Below are 27,798 nucleotides of genomic sequence, written 5' to 3'. Positions count from 1 at the left end.
TATTACATAATACTTTTTTTAAAACTACTATAATCAAAATTACGTAACCATTTAAAAATACAAGTTTCTAGATTAAGCCTTGAATCCACATTATATATTGGTTCTTCTTTAAAAACCTAACTGTGCAAAACCACATAAGTTTAGAAGTATTTTACAAATACCCATAAACCCACCACCTAGGTCTAACAAATGTAATATTTGTTTCAGATCTGATTTTTAAAAAATTAAACATTGTGGTTTACCATTGAAATGCCTAGGTCCTTCCCTCTCTCTTTTCAGACTATTCCGACTTTGTCATATATTTTTCGATAGGTGTTTCTGTAACTTAATTGAGGTATGTATTCACACATATCTGAGGGAAGAAGGATTAGGAATGGGAAGAGAGGAATATGTAACTTTATTTAAAAGAGATTTGAATAAGGCACATGTTGTCTAACCTCTCTTCATCGGTGTTAGTTTACTTTCTCTATGTTAAAAAATATTGTATAATTAGACATTAGCAATAAAGTAGAATTAGAATAGTGACTTTGCAGTTAACCAGCCTTGTGTTTAAAACAACTGTCTGCTACTAAGCAGCCATGTAACATTGTACAAGCTTGTTGATCTTAGCAAATTTTAGTATCATCATCTGTAAAATGTGTATAATACTAGTAGCAACAATGTAAGATTTTTTCAATATTAAAATAAGATAATCCATGTGGTGCTTGGTGTGATATCTGGCTAATATTTCTTGATGGCCTATATTCTGAACTCTAGACAAGTATTGTTCTATTGACTCATATCCATCAGTCACTAAAGGCAATGGGTATGGAACAAAAGGATGTGTATCTGTTTTTAGTGTTTTGTGGTTACATTGTTATTTTTAAAGAAAGAGGAATATATTTAATGAATGGGTAGTACTTAGAAAATATTTGCGGAGTTAGGTGGGTGCCATGTGCATGGCCTTCAATGCCAGGCTAATGAAAACTTTTGAGTTTTTGTTTTCATTTGTCTCTATATAGTGCTTGATTTCTGCAATTTATTTGATCATTGATATATTGGTATTTAGGAGCATGTTGTTAAGCCTCTATGTGTTCATGGGCTTTTTTGTTTTCTTTGCATAATTTATTTCTAGTTTCATACCTTTATGGTCTGAGAAGCTGGTTGGTACAATTTCACTCCTTCTTAATTTACTGATGCCCTTTTTGTGGCCTAGTATGTGATCCATTCTGGAAAACATTCCATGTGCACTTGAGAAAAATGTGCATCCTGCTGCTTTTTGGTGGAGTAATCTGTAGATGTTTGTTAGGTCTATCTGTTCTAATGTGTTGTTCAGTGCCTCGATTTCCTTTCTTATTTTCTGTCTGGTTGATCAGTCCTTTGGAGTGAGTGGTGTGTTGAAGTCTCCTAAAATGAATGCATTGCATTTTATTTCCCCCTTAATTCTGTTAGTATTTGTATCACATAATTAGGTGCTCCTGTGTTGGGTGCATAGATATTTATTATGGTTATATCCTTTTGTTGGACTGACCTCTTTGTCATCATGTAATGTCCTTCTTTGTATGTTACTTTCTCTGTTTTGAAGTCTGTTTTGTCTAAGTACTGCAACTCCTGCCTTTTTCTCCCTACTAATTGCATGAAAAATCTTTTCTCATCCCTTCTCTTTTTGTCTGTACATGTCTCTGGATTTGAAGTGAGTTTCTTGTAGGCAGCATAGAGATAGGTCTTGTTTTTTTATCCATTCTGTAACTCTGTGTCTTTTGATGGATGCATTCAGTCCATTTACATTTAGGGTGATTATCAGTAGATATGTATTTATTGCTATTGTAGGCTTTAGATTCATGGTTACCAAAGGTTCAAGGGCATCTTTTTTACTATCTAACCGTCTAACTCAACTCGCTTATTATGCTAGGTCAAACGCAATTAAAGATTCTTCTTTTTTTCTCCCTTCTTTTTCTTCCTCTTCTAGTCTTTATATATTAGGTGTCATATTGTGTACTCTTTGTGTATCCCTTGAGAGACTTTGTGGGTAGTTGATTTAGCCTTAGGAACACTTCCATTTAAAGTAGTCCCTCCAAAATACACTGTAGAGATGGTATGTGGGAGGTAAATTCCCTCAACTTTTGCTTATCTGGAAAATGTTTAATACCTCCTTCAAATTTAAATGATAATCTTGCCGGAAAGAGTATTCTCGGTTCAGGGCCTTTCTGTCTCATTGCATTAAATATGACATGTCACTCCTTTCTGGCCTGTAAGGTTTCTGCTGAGAAGTGTGATGATAGCCTGATGGGTTTTCCTTTGTAGGTGACCTTTTTTCTCTCTCTGGCTGCTTTTAATACTCTGTCCTTGTCTTTGATCTTTGCCATTTTATTTATTATATGTCTTGGTGTTGTCCTCCTTGGGTACCTTGTGTTGGAAGTTCTGTGCACTCCCATGGCCTGAGAGTGTTTCCTTTCACAGATTGGGGAAGTTTTCAGCAATTATTTCCTCAAAGACACTATCTATTCATTTTTCTCTCTCTTCTTCTTGTGATACCCTTATAATGTGAATATTGTTTCATTTGGATTTGTCACACAGTTCTCTCAATATTCTTTTTTTCCTAGGGATCATTTTTTCCTCTGTGCCTCAGCATCTTTGTATTCCTGTTCTCTGATTTCTATTTCATTTACCTTCTCTACCTCATCTAATCTACTTTTAAATCCCTCCATTGTATGTTTCATTTCAGATACTGTATTTTTCAAAGTTTCTGTCTCTTAAATTCCTCCCTATGTTCTTGAATATTTTTCTGTAGCTCTGTGAGCATGTTTATCATTTTTATTTTGAAATCCTTATCAGGAAGTTTGGTGATTTGAGTTTCACTTAGTCCCCTTTCTGATGTTTGAGGGATTTTGGTTTGTGACAGATTCTTTTTCCATTTCATATTTGTAATGATTCCTATGTAATAATTAACTTTGTGCTGGCAGCACCCTCTAATGCCCAGAAGTTCTAGTCTCTGGAGCTGCCCAGTCCCTTGAGTGATGGTGCGGGTTACAAGTGCACGACGCCAGTGCCTCCCAGGAGGAAACAGTCTTTCCTGCTTCCAGGCCTCAATGCCTGCCTCCACTGCTAGGACCAGTGGGCTGAGCATTGAGAGAGGCGCCTCTGCGTTATAGCCCTGAGTCTGCCGCAGGGCCACCCTCTGGCTAGTCTGGCTCAATGACGGGGTAGCAGGTTTGCAAACCAGTGCTGTCTTCTGGGAAGGAGCCGCAGGCTGCATATTTTGGGGTGGGGGTTCTTGGGACTGCATTGCCAGCCAGGGGGATGGAGTGCCTGAAGCTCCTGAAAGTTCCCAAACTGCTGGGCTGAGTGTGTCAGGATCATTTTTTTCACCCTGTTATTTCTCCTGAACAGCAAGCTGTGTGTAACCTTCTGTAGCAGCCCTCTGACTATTGAAAAGTCTTTCAAAGTGCCCGACTTTTCTTTTGTCCCAGAGCATCCAATTGTGAGTCCTTGTTCTCCACAAGTGGCTGGAATTTTTGTCCCTCTTAGTATCCTGCCCATGTTTTCTTTCCATTCCCTCTAATCTCCAGAGCAACATGTAATGTGGGTTCATGCTCCCAGAGTAGATCTCCAGAGTTGGGTATTTAACAGTCTTGGGCTTCTACTCCCTCCGTGCTCCATTTCTCTTCCTCCTGCTGACGATCTGGAGTCAGTAGAGCTTGGATCCTGCTGGATCACGGCATTACTACTTTATCGTTTTCCATGAGATCTTCTCTTTTTCCCAGGTATCAGCCGTCTCTTACAGTCTTCTTTCTGGTCGCTCTCTCAGGATTAGTTGTATTTGCTGTATTTTCATTTTATATGTGGTTGCAGGACAAGGTTTCTGCCGTGCTTGTCAGGCCACCCTTCTGTTTAATCTCCTACCTTGCTTTTTGTGTATTAGTATAACTTTTGGAAAACATGTTTCTAGATCTATAAAATGTTTATATCCTTTGACCAATGTTTCCTTTCCTGGATATTTCCCTTCATTTGAATTTATCCTTAGGATAAACTTATATCACAAAGACTTACTTTAGCCTAATTTATTTAAAAATTTTAAAATAATCTAAAATCATTAATTAACTAAGAAAATTATGCATAAATTGAAAGTATATTTTTTGGTTATTGCAGAACCATACATCTTTCATATTAATAATAACACTGCAAGTAACTTTTATCCTATAACTGTAATGTCATAAAATTATATAGGGTAATGAAGATTTTAACGTAGTATAAAAAATTTTAAGTTGATATGGTAGGTTGATGGACTCATGAGTGATTTCTTTTTCTGGTTTTCTATACTTTAATGTTTGTACAATTTGAAAGGTGACAACATAAAACATTGCAAAAATACATTCAAGTAATAGCTATTAAATTTTACAGAACAGTTTGGTTATTGACACTCCAAGAATTAGAAAGCAAACAAGACCCTTTAGTGCCACAAAAGATGAATTGGCTGAATTATCTGAAGCTGAAAGTGAAGGTGATAAAAAGCCCAAACTCTGGAGACCCTGTGATCGTTCCAATGGCTATGGAAGAACTGAATGCTTTAGAGTAGAGAAAAATCTGCTAGGTTATGGGTAAAACACTATTTCTAATATTTTTTACCACTAGTCTGATATATAAAGTCAGAGAGAGTATATACTATATAGTATATTTTTAATCTTCTAGAATCAATCAAATCTCTTTTTAAAGTACCTAAATTTATATGTTTAACATATGTTTAATAGAACAATGGGATGCCCCTGTTTTAAATTTAAATGCATCACTGTCACATTCCTTGTTCTCATATTAGCATATCCAGTAATGTAAAATGGATAATGCTGTTGATCATTATTGAATAAAATAAACTAGAAGTTACTATACCATGGCTCTGTATTTTACTCATGGGAGAAAATATTAGATGTAAACCCAATTGATGACAAAATATTTTCTTGGACTTTTCAAAACTTTTATCTGTTAACAGTATTCTCTAGAAGTTAGCATTAATGTAAATAAATACACCTCTTCAACCAGATGGGGCCGATGGAGAGAGATTCTGTCTCATGGCCGTTTTAAAAGGCAGCTAAATGAGGATGATGTAGAAATAATTTGCCGAGCACTCTTAGCATTAATCCCTTATTCACTATCGAGGAGATGAGAAAATGAAAGGCTTCATATGGGATCTCATTACTCCAACTGAGGATGGGCAGACACGAGAGCTACAAAATCATCTAGGTAAGAACATTCTTGTTTTCTTTTTAATTTTATTTTTAGTTATGAAAAGTACTTAACCTAGTACCCTATAAAAGGTTCAAGGATTACAGGTAATGTTAAAGATCCCTTAACCTTCACTGTCAATTCAAGTTCCAATTTAGAAAATATCAGTGTTAATAGTTTGGTTGGGTTTTACATATTGTCATCAAACAATGTGTCCATTTCTAAGTTGGTGACAAAGAGTAGGTCTTAAAGGTCTTCCCACCTGTATTTGTGTAAATCTATCTCATTTTTAAAATGCCTGCTTAGTAGTTTATAGTATGGATATTCCATAGTTTATTTAGCATCTTCCTTAGTGATGAGCATGTTGCCAATTTTAGACAATTGAAAAACAAGTTTCATTGATGATCCTGGTACATTGTTCAACAAATAAATAGTAGGAGCGGAGGACATAAGAGAGGCCATCTATAAACCAATGGTTCTCAACAAGACACAATTTTGTGTCCCAGTCTTTCCTCCATCCATCTTGGTTGGAGAACCTCCAACCAAGGGTTCTCACAACTATGAGCACATTACTGGCATCTAGTAGGTAGAGGGGAACGATGCAGTGAGCCACCCAAAAAGGAAGAGCTGTGCTTCTCAAAATGCCAAGACTGAAAACTCTACTATAACCTACAGGAGATTTAAGAGTCTTCAACCAGTTATGGTGCAGGCCTTATTTGGTTCCTGATTGAAACAGAAATCCAAGGAAAAAATTTTTATTGTCTTTATTATTAGATAATTGTATATTGGTATGCCACATACTAAGGAAGTGTTACTGCATTTCTTGGGGCTGATAGTGGAAGTGTAGTTTGGTGGGTTTTTTGGTATGTTTTGTTTTAAGAAGGCCTTATTTACTTATTGCTAAAAGATACTTGGATATCTATCAATGAAATGATTGATATCTTAGATTTACTTCAAAATAATATGGGAAGTTGGGGAGTGAACAGGATATAGATGAAGCAGAGGTGGCCATGAGCCTATAATTATTGAAGTTGAATGATGGGACCTGATGATTCTGTTGTGTTATTCCACCTATGTTTGAGTATGCTTAATTCCATAATTAAAAAATAGATAGGCATAAACCCTCAAAAGTGGAGAGAATGGGAAAGGAAGTAACAAAATTCTGGAACTTTGAAGCAGATAATCTATCAGTGGCAACTGACTTAATGAACCAAGGAGAGTTAAATCCTAGGTCAGCAGTAAGAAAAGGCAACAACCACCTGATTTGCTTCACAGATTTGCCCAGAAGCGTCAGGAGTTTGTGACATAAGGAAGCCTGAAAGTGGGACTTAAAGGAAAGGGGCTTTGACGGAAAGTTCTTTAGAGCAGGTCAGATCACTAAATACCCTTTTCAGTTCCACGTAGCCAGAATGAAGCATCATGGAAAGTGTATTATCTGGAGAGGGTAAAATAGAAGATCTCTGGGTTGCATTGGTATTTGAGGTATGGCGCTACTAAATGGGGATTAAATGAATATATATATATATATATATACTTGGTAATGCCATCCTTAAGAAGACTAAGGAATTTCTTTGGTGAATCTAACCAGGCCAAATCTTAAAGATAATGATGTAATAAGAAAAAGCCAGCTTACCCTTCAAGGAGTTCAGTCAGTAAGCTTCAACCATTCAGACTACCTGTCAACTTTTCTTTTGTTTTTTTGGCTTTTGGCTTTTGGCTTTTGGTTTGCCATTCCTAAATGAGCAAACGACCAAAGATAACAGACTTCTGAGGGAATTCTCCAACATGAGAGATAGATACTAAAAACAAAACATAAAATTAACTTGAAAGAAACAAGGACTAAAAGGAGAAGACAGCTTTTTTAAAACTATTAATACCTTCAGAGATAATTCAAATACACTTGTTATTTTGAAAAAACAAGTGCTATAGAAACATTTAAAGTACAAAGAGTTGTAAAGCATAAACATGTAACAAATGAAAATAAGATTAAGTGATGAATCTGAGAAACTTTGCTAGTGAGAAGTTTAAAAATGTAGAACATATATGTTATTAGGAAAATGTTTAAATATGCACTGTTTTAGTTTCCAAACTGACAAGGGTGAAGAGGACTTAGTTACAAAATAGTATTGACATAACAACAAATGCAACTTAATGTGAAAGGCATTATTTGGGATAAAAAAGGAATACGACATAATAAAAAAAAAGGCCAGCTATAAAAGAAGACATAAAAAGTACGAATGTGTATGCACCACACAAAATACTCCCAAAGTATAAAGGTAAAAATCACCAAAATTTAAAGGAGGAATGAACAAATCCACATCAAGCTTCTCCTTACTATTGTAATAGAACTCTCACTGGTAGAATAAATCAAGGAAAAGATACGTAACTATTGAAAGGAGGAAACAAAACTGCTTTATTAATAATTGTGAAAAATTATAAGTGAAACAACTTAAACGTGATTTGACATTAATGTGGTAAAGCCATAAAACAAATTTTTACACAGCAATTAAGATGAATGAATTAGAACCTCATGAATCAGCCATTATAAATCTTTTAAAAATGAGAGTAACCAGTTACAGAATTACTTGTATTATATAATGCCTGAAAACTTCAGTACTAAATATTTCTCCAATATAGAGTTATAAATGTGTATCAAATACAAAAAACAAATTCAAGGAAGTGATTATGCTTGGAAGGAAGGAGAAAATTAGACTCCAGCTATGTATATTTCCTTTCAAAAAAAGCTAACCAAATAGGGACTGTGTTAAGATTAAGAGTGGAATACTTTTTTCTATTTTTGAAATATTTTACAACAAAAGTATTAAATAAAACAAATTTAGCTCTCTTAAGCAGGAGCTCACAATGGCTAAACCTGATGCATTTTATTAGTAAAATTCATTTTGAAAATCAAGAGGCCAAAACTTACTATTTGTAACTAGGGAAGCCAAAAGCAAAGCTGAAGAACAGGTTTGAGCTTTTGGTTTTTACATTTGGAAAAAATGTGTTTTAGAACAGAAAGGAGATCAGAATGATTAATTTGAGACAGAATTGTTGAGTATTTGGAGGAAGATGTGTTAATGTGTGTGTAAAAATCACATTAACTGACTTTGGCTAAAGATGGTGGTTGTGAGTAGGGTAGCAGAAATCTCCCAAAACTGTATATATTTTTAAAATACAACAAGCACAACTATTCCTAAACAACAGACCAGAGGGTACAGTACAACAGCCAGGCTACATCTATGTGTGCAAGAACTCAGCATCTCATGAAGGGGGTAAGATACAAAGCCACAGCCCAGCGGGACCCGAGTACTCCCCCCACCCTAGCTCTCTGGCAGGAGGAAACGAGTCAGAGTGGGGAGGGAGTGGAAGCACAGGACTGCTTAATAACCAGCCCTAGTAATCTGCACCGGGAGTGCAGGACACACATTGCATGGTGTGCTGGATATTAGAGAAACAGAAGGGTAGAATCTGAGACAGAGACTGCGAGCCGGTCCCCACAGCGGGTTCCCCTGGCGCAAAAGAAAAGCGAGAGCTGTTTAAAAGTCTTAAAGGGACGAGGGCTCAAGAGCTGAACGAAATTCTGCCACCACACTCAGCCCAGCAGGCTGGGAATCTTGAGAAACTTCAGGCCCCCTAAACCCTGGTGGGTAAAGAAGCCCCGAAGCACCTCACAGTGATAAGCAGCCTGCCATTCGTTCCCCCTGGCTGGCACTACAAGTAACCCAGCTGACCTGCCACAGGTGCAGAGCAGCTGGGAAGTGGCCCCACCCACAGCAACCACACAGAGTCTCCTCCTAGCGTGCAGCTAACCGGGACAGGCAGTGGAAGCTGGCACAAGGTCCGGAAGGCACAAAGGCTCACTGTTCTTGCAGGAGAACACACCCACAACTTCTCAACATAAACCTTAACTGGCCAGAAGAGAATGGCATGATCTATTTAATGCAGTGAAACAGAAGGGCTTTGAACCAAGAATACTGTATCCAGCACGATTATCATTTAAATTTGATGGAGGGATTAAACAATTCCCAGACAAGCAAAAGTTGAGGGAATTTGCTTCCAACAAACCACGTCTACAGGGTATTTTAAAGGGTCTGCTCTAGACGGAAGCACTGCTAAGACTAAATAGATGTTACCAGAGAAAATGAAATCACAGCAAAGAAAGCTGACCAACCAAATACTAACTAAAGGCAAAAAATAAAATCAACTATCCACAAAAACAAAGGAAGCACAAAACAGTACAGAATAAAACATCTAACATAAAAAATGGAGGAATAAGAATAAGAAACGAGAGAAATAAAGAATCACCAGACTGTGTTTATAATAGCATAATAAGAGAGATGTTAGAAGGTTAGATAGGAAAGAGGCTACCTTTGAAGATTTCCGAACTATGAATCCAAACGTGCAATGGCAACAAGTACATATCTATCGATAATCATCCTAAATGTAAATGCAGTGAATGCACCAATCAAAAGACAGAGTAATTGAATGAATAAAAAGCAAGATCCATCTATATGCTGCTTAAAAGAGACTCACCTCAAACCCAAAGATATACATAAGACTAAAAGTGAAGGGATGGAAAAAGATATTTCATGCAAACAATAGGGAGAAGAAAGCAGGTGTGTCAGTACTAGTATCAGACAAAATAGACTTCAAAACAAAGAAATGAGATAAAGAAGGACATTACATAATGCTAAAGGGGTCAGTCCAACAAGAGGATATAACCATTGTAAATATATATGCACCCAACACAGGAGCACCGACATGTGTGAAACAGATACTAACAGAATTAAAGGGAGAAAGAGAATGCAGTGCATTCATTTTATGAGACTTCAACACACCACTCACTCCAAAGGGCAGGTAAACCAGACAGAAAATAAGTAAGGACACAGAGGCACTGAACAACACACTAGAACAGATGGACCTAACAGACATCTACAGAACTCCACACCCAAAAGCAGCAGGATACACATTCTTCTCAAGTGCACATGGAACATTTTCCAGAATCGACCACAGACTAGGCCACAAAAAGAACCTCAGTAAATTCAAAAAGATTGAAATTCTACAAACCAACTTCTCAGATCACAAAGGTACAAAACTAGAAATAAATTGTGTAAAGAAAGCTAAAAGGCTTACAAACACATGGAGGCTTAACAACATGCTCCTAAATAATCAATGGATAAACGACCAAATTAAAACAGAGATCAAGCAATATATGGGGACAAATGACAACAACAGCAAAAAGCCCCAATTTTTGTGGGACGCAGGAATGCCAGTTCTAAGAGGAAAGTATATGGCAAACCAGGCCTATTTGAAGAAGGAAGTAGGATCCCAAATGAATAGTCTGAAGTCACAATTATTGAATCTGGAAAAGGAAGAACAAATGTGGCCCAAAGTCAGCAGAAGGTGGGACATAATAAAGATCAGAGAAGAAATAAATAAAATTGAGAAGAGTAAAACAATAGAAAAAATCAAGGGAACCTAGAGCTGGTTCTTTGAGAAAATATACAAAATAGATAAGCCCCTAGCCACACTTAATAAGAGAAAAAGAGAATCTACACACATAAACAGACTAGAAATGAGAAAGGAAAAATCACGATAGAACGCACAGAAATACAAAGAATTATTAGAGAGTACTATGAAAATTTATATGCTAACAAGCTGGAAAACCTAGGAGAAATGGAAAACTTCCTAGAAAAATACAACCTTCCAAGACTGACCAAGGAAGAAACAGAAAATCTAAACAGACCTACCCAGCAACGAAATTGAATCAGTAATCAAAAAACTACTGAAGAACAAAACTACCAGGCCATGTGGATTCACCGCTGAATTTTACCATACATAATAAGAAGACATAATACCCATTCTCCATAAAGTTTTCCAAAAAAATAGAAGGTGATGGAATACTTGCAAACTCGTTCTATGAAGCCAGCATCACTCTAATACCAAAACCAGGCAAAGACCCAACCAAGAAAGAAAATTACAGACCAATATCCCTGATGAACATAGATGCAAAAATACTCAACAAAATATTAGCAGACAGAATTCAAAAATACATCAAGAGGATCTTACACTTTGATCAAGTGGGATTCAACACAGGGATGCAAGGACGGTACAAAATTGGAAAATCCATCAACATCATCCACCACATCCGTAAAAAGAAGAACAAAAACCATACAGTCATCTCTATAGATGCTGAGAAAGCATTTGACAAAATTAAATGTCCATTCATGATAAAAAACTCTTAACCAAATGGGTATAGAGAGCAAGTACCTCAACATAATAAAGGCCGTATATGACAAACCCATAGCCAACATCATACTTAACCGCGAGAAGCTGAAAGCTTTTCCTCCATTATCAGGAACAAGACAGTGATGCCCACTCTCCCCACGGTTACTCAACATAGTATTGGAGGTCCTACTGGCAATCAGACAAAACAAAGAAATACAAGGAATCCAGATTGGTAAAGAAGTCAGACTATCCCTATTTGCAGATGACATGATATTGTACATAAAAAACCCTAAAGACTCCACTCCAAAAATACTAGAATTAGTATCGGAACTCAGCAAAGCTGCAGGATACAAAATTAATACACAGAAATCTGTTGCTTTCCTATACACTAACGATGAACTAGCAGAAAGGGAAATCAGGAAAACAATTCCATTCACAATTGCATCAAAAAGCATAAAATACCTAGGAATAAACCTAACCAAGAAAGTGAAAGACCTATATCCTGAAAACTACATGCACTCCTAAGAGAAATTAAAGAGGACACTAACAAATGGAAATTCTTCCCATACTCTTCGCTAGGAAGAATTAATATTGTCAAAATGGCCATCCTCCCTAAAGCAATCTACAGGTTCAATGCAATCCCTATCAAAATACCAACAGCATTCTTCAATGAACTGGAACAAATAGTTCTAAAATTCATATGGAACCACAAAATACCCCAAATAGCCAAAGCAAATACCATGATCAAGTGGGATTCATCACAGGGAATAATAAAGCATGTGGCACCTCAATTCCCAACTTCAAGCTCTACCTCAAAGACACAGTAATCAAGACAATTTGTTACTGGCACAAGAACGAACCCACCGACCAGTGGAATAGAGAGTCCAGATATTAACCCAAACGTATACAGTCAATTAGTATTTGATAAAGGAGCCATGGATATACAGTGGGGAAATGAGAGCCTCTTCAACAGCTGGTATTGGCAAAACTGGACAGCTGCATGTAAGAGAATGAAACTGGATTATTGTCTAACCCCATACACAAAAGTAAATTTCAACAGAATCAGAGACCTGAATGTAAGTCATGAAAACATAAAACTCCTAGAAAAAAACATAGTCAAAAATCCCTTGGACATAAACATGAGCAACTTCTTCATGAATATATCCCCCCAGGCAAGGAAAACAAAAGCAAGGATGAAGAAGTGGGACTGCATCAAGCTGAAAAGATTCTATACAGCAAAGGCATCATCAGTAGAACAAAAAGACGTCCTATAGTATGGGAGAATATACTCATAAATGACAGTTCTTTTAATGGAAGCATGGAAGCTCTGGCTCCCGGCTGCTGCATTAACCAGGGAAGTGGTGGGCCGGCACCAAAGCATGCGAGGATGGGAATGTGGGCTCAGCCTGGGACCGATTGTGACGACCCCAGGAGGTGGGCAGGGGGCCAGCCGCCCAGAATCCTGCCCCAACCAGGGCATGTCCCCATGGCCAGGTGGCCCCAAGACTGGACTGGGGCAAGACACAAGGATACACATCGTGTGGGTGCGCCTGGCCGAAGCTCCCCGGGCTCTGAGACAACACAACATACTGGCGCTAGGAAAAGATGGCACTTTTATTAACAGTATGTGACTAATAAATACATAACTGCAGCCAATAAATTATTACAATAACTAGAAATTTATTAGAAAACTACAGTTAATGTGGGGTGGGAGGTGGTGATGGGGTTGGGAAATGGGACCACTGTATTTCAGCTGTTAACGTCGTGTCTTCCTTCTAGCAGTGGCTCTGCCAGCACGCTTCTGTGGCGTCTCCTTCTTGGGACTAGGTTGTAGCCGCTGAATTTTGGCCGGGGGGCAACCTAGTTCTTCATCTGAGAACGAGTTTGTTGAAGGTCTCTTGGGAGCCCGCCTGGAGACCGGCTTCTCCACTTCCATCTTTGATGGGTTGGGCACCATTGCTGGGGTGGGCACACTTGGGGTGGGAATGGGTGCATCCCCATAGCACCGGTAGGCTCCAACCAGGCAGTACGTCTCCCCGTGCCAGCTCACCTGGGTTTCACCACGCCCTTTGTAGAGGACGTGGTGGTACCCAGGTGTAGGGGATGGGGAAGCCGCTGTTGCCGCCACTGCTGCTGCTGCAAAGAAAACCAGAACTGATCAGTCACTTCTCCTGTACACAATGTCCTACCAGAACCTTCCCTCTGTCATGTCTCTCTCAGTTTCTGGCTGAAGCCATTCGATCTGCTTGGCATCTAAAACCCAGACTTGGCCCATCACCTCTATGAATCCCCTAGAGAAGCGATGTTGGCTGCAAGAGCAATTCCGTGGAGCCTGTGGCAGCAGGAGACCAGGAAATCTGTTCCCCATTCCCAGAAAAAAACTCAACCTGAAAATTATTGCAATCAGGATCCCCTCCATCTCTCCCTTCCACAAGTGAGGAAGTATTTGTTAAAGCCTGTCACTTCCAAGGCGGTTTTAGTGGAAATACCTTTCATGTGTTGGAAAAAATAATCTTACACGAATCAGTTAAGAACCCCTCTCCCTTTGAACCCCATTTGTGTTGCCTTTTTCAACCACGCTGAACTCTAGCCCTCTGATACTTTGATGTAGTTTTGAAAAAGGCCAAATCAAAGCAGAGTGACCAGGAGGCTCAGGTCAGGATGTGGGTACCTAGTCTAGGCTCACATCAGCACAACCTCTGGGACGTCTTTTCCTCAGCCGTTAGGTCTCAGTTTCCCTTTATCACTCCCATTGACTCTTCTGCTCTTCCCATCGGTATGACACCCTTTTGCCTGCTACTCAGAGGCTCAGTCTGGGATGTGTCTGAGGGGACCCATGTGGACAGCATGGTGAAGTGGCCCAGGTTGGAAGGTGAGGTTATGAGTGTCCCTCAACAGCTCTTTCTCAAACTGCTCCATTTACACAGAAATGCTCTTGACTTTTGCTAAGAGGCTAACCATCACACTGGCTCTTCTGCTGTTCCTAGAACAGGCCAGCCTCATTCCTACCTCAGTATCATTCACTTGCCATTTCCCCAAGTGTCTGGAAGGAAGCACTTGTAGCCCAAAGGTGGAGGGAAGGCTACATTTACAAAGATTAGTAACTTTCTGAACGCTTGCCCAGGGATGACATTTCACTTGCCCTCAGCAGTGAGCAGGAACACCGGGTACTAGTTAACAGCTGGGGTAGTTCTGACGTGTTGAGTGCCAGCCCGAAAGGAGAAGCTAGGTGGCAGCCAGGTGAGGCTGTGTGCCCACCAATGACTCTTGTAAAGATATCCCGCCTCGGCCTACCTGCTGTGCAGCCCTGCCAGGGCACAGAGGATAAATTACACTGGATGTAGATGATGCGGTCACACATCGTGAGAGCGATGCCTCACTCAGGCAGCCAGACTGCTGTCTGGCCTCAAACTGCCACTATGTTTGTGTGGTCCCGCTGCCACGGCAACAGTGAGGTCATCGATTCCCAGTGAGGTCACATACGGAACCTTGCGACTTGACGGACAGGCTTCAGGCTCTCTTGCGGAAGAGAGCAGGGTTGAGGCAGAGGGGCACCCTACCTGGCCCTTCCATCTAGCCCTCCGTATCCATGCCTTAGTCAAGTAGCCATTTCCTGTAGAATGTACCTGTGGGCTGTCACGGGAGGGCAAGAGTCCCACATTGTGAGATTGGCTTGAAGGGCAAGATTTACCTAAGAGACAGCCAGGGTGTTTGGCACTGAGCCTAAGGATTCCACAGTTGGAAAGGCAGAGATTTGTGTGGACTAGGGAATCAGGGAAGGCTCCTTGGCAGTGGTCCTGATGGGAAAGGGGCCTTGGGACCTATGGAGAGGAGAGGGTAGGCACTCCAGGTGGGAAAAATAAAAGCAGAGACAAGTTCTTCTTAACCTTGCCCTGCCCCAAATGGTAATTCATAGAACCTTTGTGATTTTACAAGTAAGACTTCAAGAAACCAAGAGGTTAAGGGGCCTATAGATGACCCAGGCAGTGGAAAGGTGTTCTGCTCAGGGGTAGACTTTCCGCTTGGGGCTCTGGATGTATAGCGGATAGGAATGTGAGGAGAAGCTCATCACATTTCAAAGTCACTCTGGGAGGGACATTACAAGTGCTCTAAGGCAAAGTGAGGGGCCTGAGTGAGTTCATAGAGTGGGAATGAGAGCCAATTTTAATATGAATTTAAAAAACTCATGACACAATGACATCATACAGTGACAACCTAATCGTTATGCTCCTCTCCCTCAAAAAGGATAATTATGACTATCCGACCACCATGAAAGGATACGTGGGCTCAGCGGCAGCCCAGGTGAAAAACAACATCAACACTGTACAGAGATGTTACTAAAAGACAATTTAGTTCTACTCAGACGGGGAGGAAATGGACAAGTGTCTTTAGCCTGATGAGACCCACCGTAAGGAGCCACGTTTGGGAGGCAGCCTTTGATACAGTGTGTCCAGGAACTTTCTAGCAGTGAGAGATAACCTTCCTCAGGAGGGGACTCCCTGTCACTAACCTTGAATAAGCAAAGATGGGACATTGTTTACTTGGGGGTGTTGCAGAGGAGGTGTACCAGGAGGTAGAGACTACTTGGGCTCTCATTTTAGACGATGGGCAACTCTGGTTGAGAACCACAGCATCTTCTCTCTTAATATGGTTGAGTCAGTGTAGTGTGTGTGTGTGGACATTTTAGGTCTGGCCTAAATAGAGCAGTCTATGTCTGGAAGTGATAACCTATGAAGGGGACGGCTCTGGGGGTTCATCCTGGCAGGTGGACAAGCCTGAGACCACTCAGATTTTCCAAAGCTCCAGAGAGACTGCATGTTTGGAGTATCCCTCTGATCTGGTGAGGGTCTGATGATACCCCTGCAGTATATGGCCAGGCCTCCAGGGAAGGCAGAATAGCATAGACGAATGTTGTAGCAGCTTTAAGAGGGCTTCAGACTCACTTGGGGATTCCACAAAACAACTTAAAAGATACTTTAACGTGGATTCTTGAGTCAATTGTTAACACAGATCTGGAGTGGGGCTCAGAAATCTTCCTTTAACACTAATCAGGCCTCCTAGGCAGTTGGGCCACTACTCGGTATTTATCTGAAGAAAATGAAATCACTAACTCTAAAAGATCTCTGCACCCCCATGTTCATTGCAGCATTATTTATAATAGCCAAGATATGCAAACCACCTAAGTGTACATTGTTGGAGGTGTTAGGCAGGAAAATAGATATGAGCGGGGTGGAAAGAGAAAAAGGCCAGAAAGTCCACTAAAGAGACTGAAAATTAATCAATTAAAGCTCCAGAAGCCGGGAGCAACTTGGCCTGGAATGTTTGAATATTCCCCAGATAAAGGAGGGTACCTCAGCATAGCCCATGGTCTTCATTGTGTTAATCATGCAGGCCCAGCTGTAAACAACTTAGTAAAAGGCAGGAAAGATTCCATCTGGAAGATTGTATTTTAATACCCAGAAAGTTAAAAATGTAAGATTCTAAACTTACTCTTTAGCAAACAGACAATAACTCAGCCCACCTTGTGGGCTGGGCAGGCAGCCTGTTTGATATGCTCCCTGACCAAGACTCCGTGTATGGCAGAGAGAAATCAGAGCAGGAAGTTCCTTGTGTTAAGTTAATTCTAAGTATTCAAAAAGCACTTAACAAGACTGTACCTCCAGCCCCTAGTCACAGCCCTAAAGAACCCTTAAAAGGGGTATGCCCAGCCTTTCGGGGCGCTCCTCTCTCTGAGGTCGCCTAGACTTCCTAAGTGTGTAACCTTTTAATCTTATACTTACTCTCTCCAACCTTTCAGGGCACCTCTTCTTGCTGAGGTTGCCTTCTTCACTTCTCTCTTTAAATAACTTTAAATAAGACTTTTACTCTGCTTCACTACTGTGTCACTGTCCTTCAGTTCTTTGTCGCGGCGGGGACAAGCACCGAGGAAAATACACAACACTCCCCTACCAGAGGAATGGATAAAGGAAATGTGGCGTATGTATTACATATACAATAGAATATTATTCAAGCATAAGAAAGAGGGAAATCCTGCAGTGTGTGAAAGCATAGATGAATTGGGTGGACATCACACTAAGTGAATTAAGTCGGTGAAAGACAAAGACTGTAGGATCTCATGTATATGTGGAATCTAAAAAAAGAAAAAGAATCCGAACGCATGATGCATAAAATAGATTGGTGGCTGTCAGACGTGGGGGATTGAAAGGGTATCTCGCTGGGACCCTCCTTACCCCAGAACGAGTCAGGAGATGGGCCCACACAACAGATTTTATTATCTGAAAGAGAACATGGCTGACCCCAGAGAGAGGGCGCAGCAGCTCGTGGGTGAGGAAGCATTTTTAAGGAGTAGGGGTAGGGTGTGTTCTGCGTTGCTGATTGGATCTTAACGGGTGGGGGTCTTAGCGCGCCAGAATTTGCCTTTGGGGATATCGGGTGGGCCAAATAGGTGAAGGGGGTCAAAAGGTACGAACTTCCAGTTATTAAATAAATAAGTCCTGGGGATGTGATGTACAGCATGGTGACTATAGTTAACAATAGTGTATGGCATATTTGAAAGCTACTAAGAGTAAATCTTAAAAGTTCATGTCACAAGAAAATAAATTGTAACTATGTGTGGTGATAGATATTAACTAAACTGATAGTGATGTTAATGTCACAGTATATAGGCATGTCAAATCATTATGTTGTACACCTTAAACGAATACACTGTTTTGTGTCAATTATATCTCAGTTTTAAAAAGATTCAAAGAAAGAAAGGAAATCCATCTGGTTGTTGAAAATTTTGGTTCCTGGGGTCTGATTATTCATTTACTCATTTATTCACTCATTAAGCTATTCATGCATTCACATATTCAACAACTGTTTAGTGAGTACCTACTGTATGGCAAGTCCTTTGCCATGCACTGAAGATATAGTAAGGAACTAGACAAGCATGTTCTCTGCCTTCACAGAGCTTGTTAACCCTTGAGGAAAACAGATCTAGAACAAACAGTTGTCAACTGTGAATATATTTTAAAAAAGAAGTTCAGGGAGCTATAGGAGTGTATCACAAAAGACCTCCTACAATAGCATCCCCCCTTCTCCAGGAGATAGTCATCAACTTGACTATATCAAGCTGAAAAGATTCTATACAGCAAAGGACATCATCAATAGAACAAAAAGACATCCTATAGTATGGGATAATATATTCATAAATGACAGATCTTTTAAAAGATTGACATCCAAAATATATAAAGAGCTCACGTACTTCAACAAACAAAAATCAAATAATCCAAATAAAAAATGGGCAGAGGATCTGAACAGAAACTTCTCCAAAGAAGAAATTCAGATGGCCAACGGGCACATGAAAAGATGCTCCACACCGCTAATGATCAGAGAAATGCAAATTAAAACCACAATGAGATATCACCTCACACCAGTAAGGATCGCCACCATCCAAAGGACAAACAACAACGAACGTTGGCAAGGTTGTGGAGAAAGGGGAACCCCTCCTACACTACTGGTGGGGATGTAAATTAGCTCAACCATTGTGGAAAGCAGTATGGAGGTTCCTCAAAATAGAAATGGCATTTGACCCAGCAGTTCCACTTCTAGGAATGGAGTAGCCCAGTTCGAAAAAAGACATGCACCCCTATGTCTATTGCAGCACTATTTACAACAGCCGAGATATGGAAGCAACCTAAGTGTCCATCAGTAGATGAATGGATAAAGAAGATGTGGTACATAGACACAATGGAATATTATTCAGCCATAAGAAGAAAACATCCTACCACTTGCAACAACATGGATGGAGATAGAGGGTATTATGGTCAGTGAAAGAAGCCAGGCAGAAAAAGACAAGTATCAGGTGATTTCACTCATCTGTGGAGTATAAGAACAAAGAAAAAAACTGAAGGAATAAAACAGCAGCAGACTCACAGAACCCAAGAATGGACTAACAGTTACCAAAGGGAAAGGGACTGGGGAGGATGGGTAGGAAGGGAGGAATAAGGGGAAAGGGGGCATTACAATTAGCAGACATAATGTGGGGTGGGGGGCATGGGGAGGGCTGTACAACACAGAGAAGACAAGTAGTGATGCTATAGCATCTTACTACACTAATGGACAGTGACTGTAATGGGGTATGTGGTGGGGACTTGATGATGGGTGGAGTCTAGTAACCATAATGTCGCTCATGTAATTGTAGATTAATGATACCAAAGTAAAAAAAAATTTTTTTAAGTCATATTAACTCATCTTGTGCTTTGGTCAGTATCATTACCATTATTATTTTAAAGATCTCTGTATAGCCTGCACAGACCTTTGAAAGTGTTCAGAAATTTCTTGCATTTAAATGTTTCAAGTTGCAGGTCTTTATACAAATTACCTCATTTCACATGTGCCTTTCATTTTCACAGGTCTATCAGCCCCTGTACCCAGGGGCCGAAAAGGAAAGAAAGTAAAGACTCAAACAAGTTCATTTGATATACAGAAAGCAGAATGGCTTCGAAAATACAATCCTGAGCAGCTACTTCAAGATGAAGGCTACAAAAAACATATAAAACACCACTGTAATAAGTAGGTAGTAGGGTGTGTTTTTAACACAACTCAGTAAAAGTTTACTTTTCTGAATTTATTAACAGTCTTAAAGCATGCTGATTTTGAGTGCAGAGTCAGTGTGGTCTAGGACCAACCCTAATCTTAATCTTACAGGGTATCCTTCAGCAAATCATTGTACCTCTATGTCACTGTTTTCATCAACAGAGAGAGAAATAAAACTGGCTTCCAAATGATCTCATGATATCTTACTTGGATATTAAATAATGATGAGTGTGAAGATTTTGGAGAAACCTCTTTTATGTATATGGTAGTGAGATTTAATCAAATTTATTTTGTAATGAAAAATCTATGTACAAATTCTTTTCTAATTTTAACCTTAGTAGAATTTTCTTAAATGATTAATACATTTGTGACTTGATTTCTTTTCCCTCATTTTAGGGTTTTGCTTCGTGTAAGAATGCTCTATTACCTAAAGCAAGAAGTCATTGGAAGTGAGTGTCAGAAAGTATTTGATGGAGTTGATGCAAGGTAAATTAAATAGCATGTTTATATTTATTTTTCAATAACATGACAAGACAAAAACTGTATGACCCGAAAATTATACCTTAAAAGGCTTCTTCTCTGAAATCAACAAGAAGAAATCCTACCAAATTTAGAGAATTAACCTGTGCCAATTTATTGCCTTTCCTGTTATCTGCTATTTGGCTCTGTCACTAAACGTTATAACACAGTAACAGCAGTAGTAGTAGCTTTCTGCCGTCATATGTAAAACTTAATCTTTCTGGGCTCATTCTTTTCTTTCCTCTTGTTAGAGTGGAAGAGGTTTCATGGGTGCCTGACTTTCGTGTCCACATGTGATCCATCCAATACCCTAGTCTCTCCGTTCCTTGGCCTTATTCTACTTCTCCCTTATTCTTGAAATGCTGGCTTCAATGGCATCTGGTCTACTATACAACGTGGCTCTCCTTTTCCCTCACTGGCCTTTCCTTTTCATTTTCCTTTGCTAGCTCTTATTCCTCTAACAGATCTCTTTTAACTATTGGTTTGGCCAGGAATTCTGTCCTCAGCTCTTCCTTGTCTATCCCTTCTCTTTAGTTAAACTCATGCAGTCTCAACATATTGAATATTATCTCAAATTTACATATTCATCCCAGACTTCTCTCTGACCTCTAATCTCTGAGTAGGGGCCTTCCAACATTTCCACTTGAAAGTCTAAATTGACATCTTAAACTTTTTCCTGGCTCTGCCAAATCTTCTCTGTCTGACTGATCCTTTCCCTCCTAACTTCCATGTACAGGTCTCCTCCATCCCAGTAAATGTACTACGTGGTTGCTGTGGTACCATTCTTGAGTCTTCTCTTCCCCTCAAACCCTATTCAAAGACCTGCCAAATTTGAGTGTTTTTCACTGTCTTGTCTGCCAAATCCCTAGTCCAAGCCACCATTACCTGTTGTTCAGACTTCTGCTGTGTCCTCCTAATTGGGTCTCTCTGCCTCCACTTTTTCCTTTCTACAGTCTATCATTAACACAGCAGCCAGAGTGATCTTTCTGAAGCAAAAATCAGGTGATGACACGCCTCTTCTTAAAACCTTCCAGGTGCTTTTCATTTCTCTTAGAATAAAATCCAAACTCCCTATGGCCTGCAGGCCTTACATAACTCTACGACCTCTTCTTTCCCTCTGTCCCTCATCAACAGCGCTCACCACACTGGTGTTTCTGTTCCTCCACCATGCCAAGCTCATTCTGTGCTGTTCCTGCTGGTACAAATACTCTTTCCTCTGACCTTCCACAGCACTGCCTCAAATCAATCAGGTGTCAGCTCAAGTTTTACCTCCTCAGACAGGCCTTCCCTCACCACTCAAGACTACTTAACCTGATTTTATCTCATTCATGATGCCTATTACTGTTAAAATTTATTTTTATTTTTATGTTACTTTTCTCCTCCCATTAACGATTTAAGCTATTTGAAAGTTAGGTATGTAATCTGTTTCACTGAGCATTGTATTCCCAGCCCCTAGAATCTGGGACATAGTAACACAGTAGTATTTGTTGACTGATTGACTACTTTTTCCCTTGGACCTTTCTACTTATAATTTGCCAGGAACTGCAATCTATGAAATTATCCCTAAATTTTCCTTAGCGTTCCCCCATCTCTGGCTTTTCATCTGGATTTTAACAGTTTACATCTCGGTGCATACACAGACACACACACTACTTTTGGACCCCGTATCTCCTCACACTACTGTGTTATTACTGTCCTTGATTTCACAGTCAAATTCCTTTCAAGAAGTATCTGTACTTGCTGTGTCCTTTTTCTCCTCTCCGATTCCCTATGCATCCACCACCATTCAGCTTCTACCTCCACCTCTACCACCCACTTTAAGAAGTTCTTCGCCAACATGCTTGCTGCTAACCCCCATGGCTATAGCAGTAGTGTTTATCATACTTTACCTTTATTGACCACTTCCTTTTTTGAAAAATGCCTCTGTAAAACCATTTTACTATACATTTTCTTTTTTTTAGCCTTCTGCTTGCTGTTTTACAGGTTCCTCTTCTGCCTGTCTCTTAAATGCCCTCTCCTTTTCACTTACTCTTCTTGGATGTTCTCATCTTTTCTGTGGCATCAGTTTTTCTTTCTGTACTGGTGAATCCCAAGTCTGTCTCCATCCCTCATCTCTCTTCTGACCTTCAGGTCCATATCTCTCAAATGTGCCATGATTACTAATGCCTGCAGTCCTTTGCATTCTTGCTGGAACATCATCTTTCCCCCTTTCCGCCCTCTTAGTGCTCAGCTGCCATCCACGCAGCCTTTCCTTATCTCTCTCATCTGGGTGAGGCACATACCTAGACTAAGTACCCTGTCATAGCACTCATCACACAGTATTGTAGGTACCTCTTCACAAAGATGGGTGTGTCTGTCTTATTGCTATTATTGCCACATAGTGAGTGCTACTTAAATACATTTTAAATGAATGATCCAGCTTGGGGAATTAAAAGGAAACTTTATGCTATAGAGCACATGAAGTGAATCTTTAAAAACAGAAATCAACTGGAGCACATGCACCTTATTAATTACTTTGACCAGCAGTTAACGGACACTTACCCTGCCTTTGGCACTTACATTTGAGTATTAGGTGTACACTAAATGTTTTCCACTCTTTACAAGCAGGGAAACAGTTCACCTCAGATGATAATCAGTGTTTTGCGGTTAGAGTGCCACCCAAAGGTTGGTAAGGGGAACTATGTGACCCACTGTTTTGTTTTGTTTTTAACCCCTTGGAGAATGCTGTCTTCAGTGTGCTTTCTGCTTTCCTTTATCTTTTGGTGCTTATGCTTTGTTTAGTCCTAGTCAGGAAATGATCAGAAATGAGTATCTTCTTTAACTGTATTTTTTTCTTCATTCATTCTTTAGCTTTTGCCAAATCAAGGGAAAAATCACTCTTTTTTCTATGTTTTTCTGCAGTAAGATAGAAAATACTGTGACTGTGACCCTTCTGGTATTAGGCAAAAGTAGAGATAATAAGGTGTTCATTTAAGTGCAAAATATTTTCTTTAAGAATCCAAGGAAGAATCTACATGCATTTCTCTATATTCCTTAGGTTAAAAAACTTTATCTGTTGGCAAAATACTTAACAAAAATATAAAAAGTAATTTCTTATCCATTTTTTGTTTTTTATTTACTTATAAGACAAGTCCTCTTTTTCATTGCCAATGTCCTTCATTTCAACAAATTAGTGGCTAAATATTAGATTCTTGTGGACTTACTCAGGAACACAATGACCATTTGCTGATTTCTATTCCTCTATGAAAATTTATTTTGAGTTCCCAAAGACAGCCAACTTACAAATGAACTTTTTGCCACACAACTTAATTGTAAGTAGGAGACTCCCCATTTCTTCTAATCTATACTTCTTTGCCAATTAATTTATGAAATTCAGGTGCCAAGACAAAGAGATGACTTAAGATAACACTTAATTTGTGTTGTATTTTATTATGTCTCTAATTCTTTGAATATTGATAACTCATGAATACCAAACATGGAAATTCTCAATTATAATTTTGATTTCCTTGGGTATTTCACCCTATCCAATCTCTACCTTGTCAAATAAAATATAAGAATGGTATGAGTGTGTATAAATAATACTTGCTAAAAAATAATAATAATAGTAATAATACTTGCTAATCATTGTCAGACATTAGCTATATGCTACGCTAAAGAAGATAATAGCTTGAATCATTGGTGAAGAAGTGAACATCTGAGCCCTTCTATACATAGCTTTTTTTCCTTTTTAGAGGTGTTATCATGTTACTTGCAAAAGGTTTCTGGGAAAATAATGATTTCAAGTGATAAGCAAAGGAAATGGTTGCAAAATTACACATGCTGTAGTAGTTTCATATTCATAAAAACAGCCAAATGACTAAAGCATCATGGATTTATTACAGATTTTAGTACTTTATTATATTGTCATTCTGCAGCATGGTATTTATATACAGCACAGAAAGAGCACTTTGAATGTTTTAATCAAATTATAGATCGAAAGCTTGCTGTTTTTCTTTACTTGTAAGCTGTGCTTAATTTTTCAGTGTGATTTTCTTAGCAATAGTGGTCTAGAAGAGACATGACTTGTTTTGAAGTCTAAAGCGTGACCTCTTACGGCCTCTCACTCTCCTCATATACAAAGTAAATATACCATTTGGTTTTTACAGCAAATGATTTTTGTCAAGTTGCTGCCTGACCTAAGACTCTACTTTCCTGTAGAACCCTTTGTCAGTATATCTGAAGTGGAAAGAATATGATTCCCTAAGAGTAAAGTAAACATTCCTTCTGTTGAGCTTAAGAATATTAATTCATTTTTATGGTAACTTTGTTGCGATTATGCAATTTTGTAACTTAAATTGGTGGTAATTGGAAAATTTTTCAGAAATGAAATAGTCTTTTAAAAAACTATAAATGCTTTATGAGCTAGGTAGCATTTTGCTTCCTCTGATTTGTTTGTAATAATTCATAATGCCATATTGTGATTTTTTTTTTTTAAGTGACATTGATGTTTCGGTCCCAGAACCAGACCACTCAGAAGTTCCTGCTGAATGGTGGGATTTTGATGCTGATAAGTCACTCCTTATTGGAGTTTTTAAACATGGTAAGTGAGAAGTGAGGTATGTAGTCATCTTCTGTGGGTAATTCAACTAGTTCTGTTTATCGATTTCAAACTACAGATTTATTCCAGTAATACCCATGTTATTATATACCATAGAAAGCATACACTGCCAAACTATGTCTGTCAGTTACTCTATTTCCTAATGAAAGGGTAGTGGATGTGACCTGCCCCTCCTGATCATGAGTCTTACATAGCTTCCCCTCTCTATGTGAAGTGTGTTGTGTGTGTGTGTGTGATCACTTTTCCCTCCTTTTCGTTTTAACTGATAAGTTTAACATAAAATTTTAAATACACAGATTGCCAGATCTTGTGATGTTTGTGATAATTTCTAGAAAACACACTTAGCCTATATCATTTTAATATATGGTCCCTTTAGTCCAGGAATATCATCCATCATAAATATAAGGAATGCTTGTAGTTATACATCTTTATTCTTTTTATTCTTTTCACTTTCATAATTGGTGATCCCTCCAGGTTATGAAAAATACAACACTATCCGAGCTGACCCAGCACTGTGCTTTTTGGAATGAGTGGGAAAACCAGATGAGAAAGCAGTTGCTGCAGAACAGAGGGCAAATGATTTTATGGATGGGTATGTGCATTTCAGAATCATGATTTTTCCATATATCTCTATCAACATCATCATATTCCATGTCAGTGATGTTTTTGTAAATAATGTAAAAGTAAGAGAATTGGAGTTTGAAATTAAAAGAGCTAATGATACTCTTAATAGGTTAACACTTGTCCAACAATGTGATCAAGGAAGAGACTAGACCTACCCCACACCTATTCTTGTGATGAGTCCTTAATTTACCATTGTTAATGGTCATGGCCATTAAAGCTATAAAATTCTAGGAGCATAAGAGGGAAGAAGAAAGCCAAGAATATTACACTTTGAGAGAAGCAGGATGTTCATTTTATCTGTTATGTGGCCTTTATTGTTTTTCTTACCACAGAGAGAAACTTTTTTGAGGTTAATAATACATTTAAAAGTCAATGTGGGAGAAAGATTAAGCACTAGCTGTCTTCTGCTTGCTATATAACAGCCTTCATGCTATGGCTTGGGCTCCTTGGGCTAAAGAACAGACTTCAGTCTAACCTTTAAAACCCACTAAAAAGTTCTCCCAACAGAGACTCTATTTGTTTGTCCTGTCAAGAGAAATTTTAAGTCCAGCACAGTAATGGTAGCAATTTTTGGTATTTTAACAGGGATGTGGAAGATCCCCACTACTTTTAAAGATGATAGAGAGGTATGGTTTGGGCCAGATTTTAAAATGCTCAATTCTAGCTATTCCATGGTTTCTTTAGTTTGCTTTTTCTTCTGTGTGTTTTTCCTTCATATGTTTTTATTATACATAATCCTCCTGTTACTTAGAAAATTGGCTAAGTTTTAGCAATCAAGTTGACAGACATCACAAATCATTCAGAATTTGCCTGGTCTTCCCTTTTAGACAAGCTGAAGGCAGGTATGGAAATGTGGATGAAATGTGGCTTGCCCACATGCTACCCCGCTAGAAACTAAGAAGGTGTCTAGGGGAAAAAATCCCAAAACAGAACTAGTTACTAAAAGTACCCAGCCAAAGATAAAAACTATACCTGCGTACAGAGCTTTGAAATGGATGGTGGAGCCTGTAGGAATTCTGAGCTGCTCAAGTATGGTGCTAAGTGTTCTATTCATGGAAAGTTGAGAAGAAAAAAAAGGAGTTGGATGAAAACACAGAAAATCTGTGGAGCAGGGAGCATGATATTGAAAAGACATAAGGAATTTCTCCAGTATTTATGAGAGCGTTGTAAAAGACTAGATGATGCTGTAACCTTCAGGTGAAATTGGTGGTCTTCGTAGCCAAGGGGCTTGGATATTGCTGCCTATGAAAGGACAAGAGATGTGGTTCAGGCCAGTGTGTAGCAGTGAGAACTGAAACCCTGTGTAAAGTCAAACCCTCAAAGGGCAGTGCTTTTATTCTGAAAGCAGCACAGGGAAACAGAAAGGAAATCTATCTCCCCATGTGCTCTGGGTAGGGGAAAGTCGTTTCCCCTGAGAATTCATAGCCATAAGCCAGCCTTCTTTAGTTATGCTTTGATTCTTTTACTTCATCTGTATGTCAGGAACCTCAAGCCTAAAACAATGTAAAAAGGGGTCCCAGACTGGTAATAACCCTGAGGCACCTGTAAAAACAAAAAGGAGAAAACAAGAACTGTGGAAGAAACCACCTCATTCAGACTACACTTGAGTCCTGAAGATAAAGTCCTCCGTTAAGTGAGATCAAAATCCAAAAATTTTTAAAAATATGAGGAACAATGTACTATTGAGTGAATGTTAGCAAATACAACAAAGAACAGGATTAGACCACTAAAAATTCCTCGTAGCAGATCTATTGAAATAGAAAACTAAAATTTTCAATGATTAAAGGAATTAAAGAAATGGAAACTAAAGATACAATTTTGAAAGACTAGGGACATACAAAAAAACATTATACGTAACTTTAGAAGTTGAAAGTACCATCATTAAAATTTTAAACTCACAATATGATTTAAACATTCTGGAGAAGCAGATTAACACAGCTCGTGAGAAAAAGAAATGATTTAGAAAATAGATATTATTAAATATTTAATCGGTATCTAATAGATAATGATCCGTAATGTAGAATGATAAATCCATTTGTTCCCATCAGGAGACA

General features: G+C 38.9%; 1 protein-coding gene across 1 annotated transcript; it reads left to right on the top strand.

Moving 5' to 3' along the window:
• Positions 1–4,364: 4,364 nt before the first annotated feature.
• Positions 4,365–26,046, top strand: LOC130681169 (chromodomain-helicase-DNA-binding protein 9-like). Its single transcript, XM_057493564.1, has 6 exons — positions 4,365–4,577; positions 5,014–5,214; positions 19,821–19,980; positions 20,401–20,490; positions 24,999–25,102; positions 25,595–26,046. The coding sequence occupies exons 2-6, from the start codon at positions 5,142–5,144 to the stop codon at positions 25,648–25,650; spliced, it is 483 nt and encodes a 160-aa protein (XP_057349547.1). The 5' UTR covers positions 4,365–4,577; positions 5,014–5,141; the 3' UTR covers positions 25,651–26,046.
• The last annotated feature ends 1,752 nt before the right edge of the window (positions 26,047–27,798 follow it).

This window comes from Manis pentadactyla, chromosome 15, assembly GCF_030020395.1.
Source record: "Manis pentadactyla isolate mManPen7 chromosome 15, mManPen7.hap1, whole genome shotgun sequence".
NCBI lineage: Eukaryota > Metazoa > Chordata > Mammalia > Pholidota > Manidae > Manis > Manis pentadactyla.
This window is presented reverse-complemented; position numbering and strand designations above follow the sequence as displayed.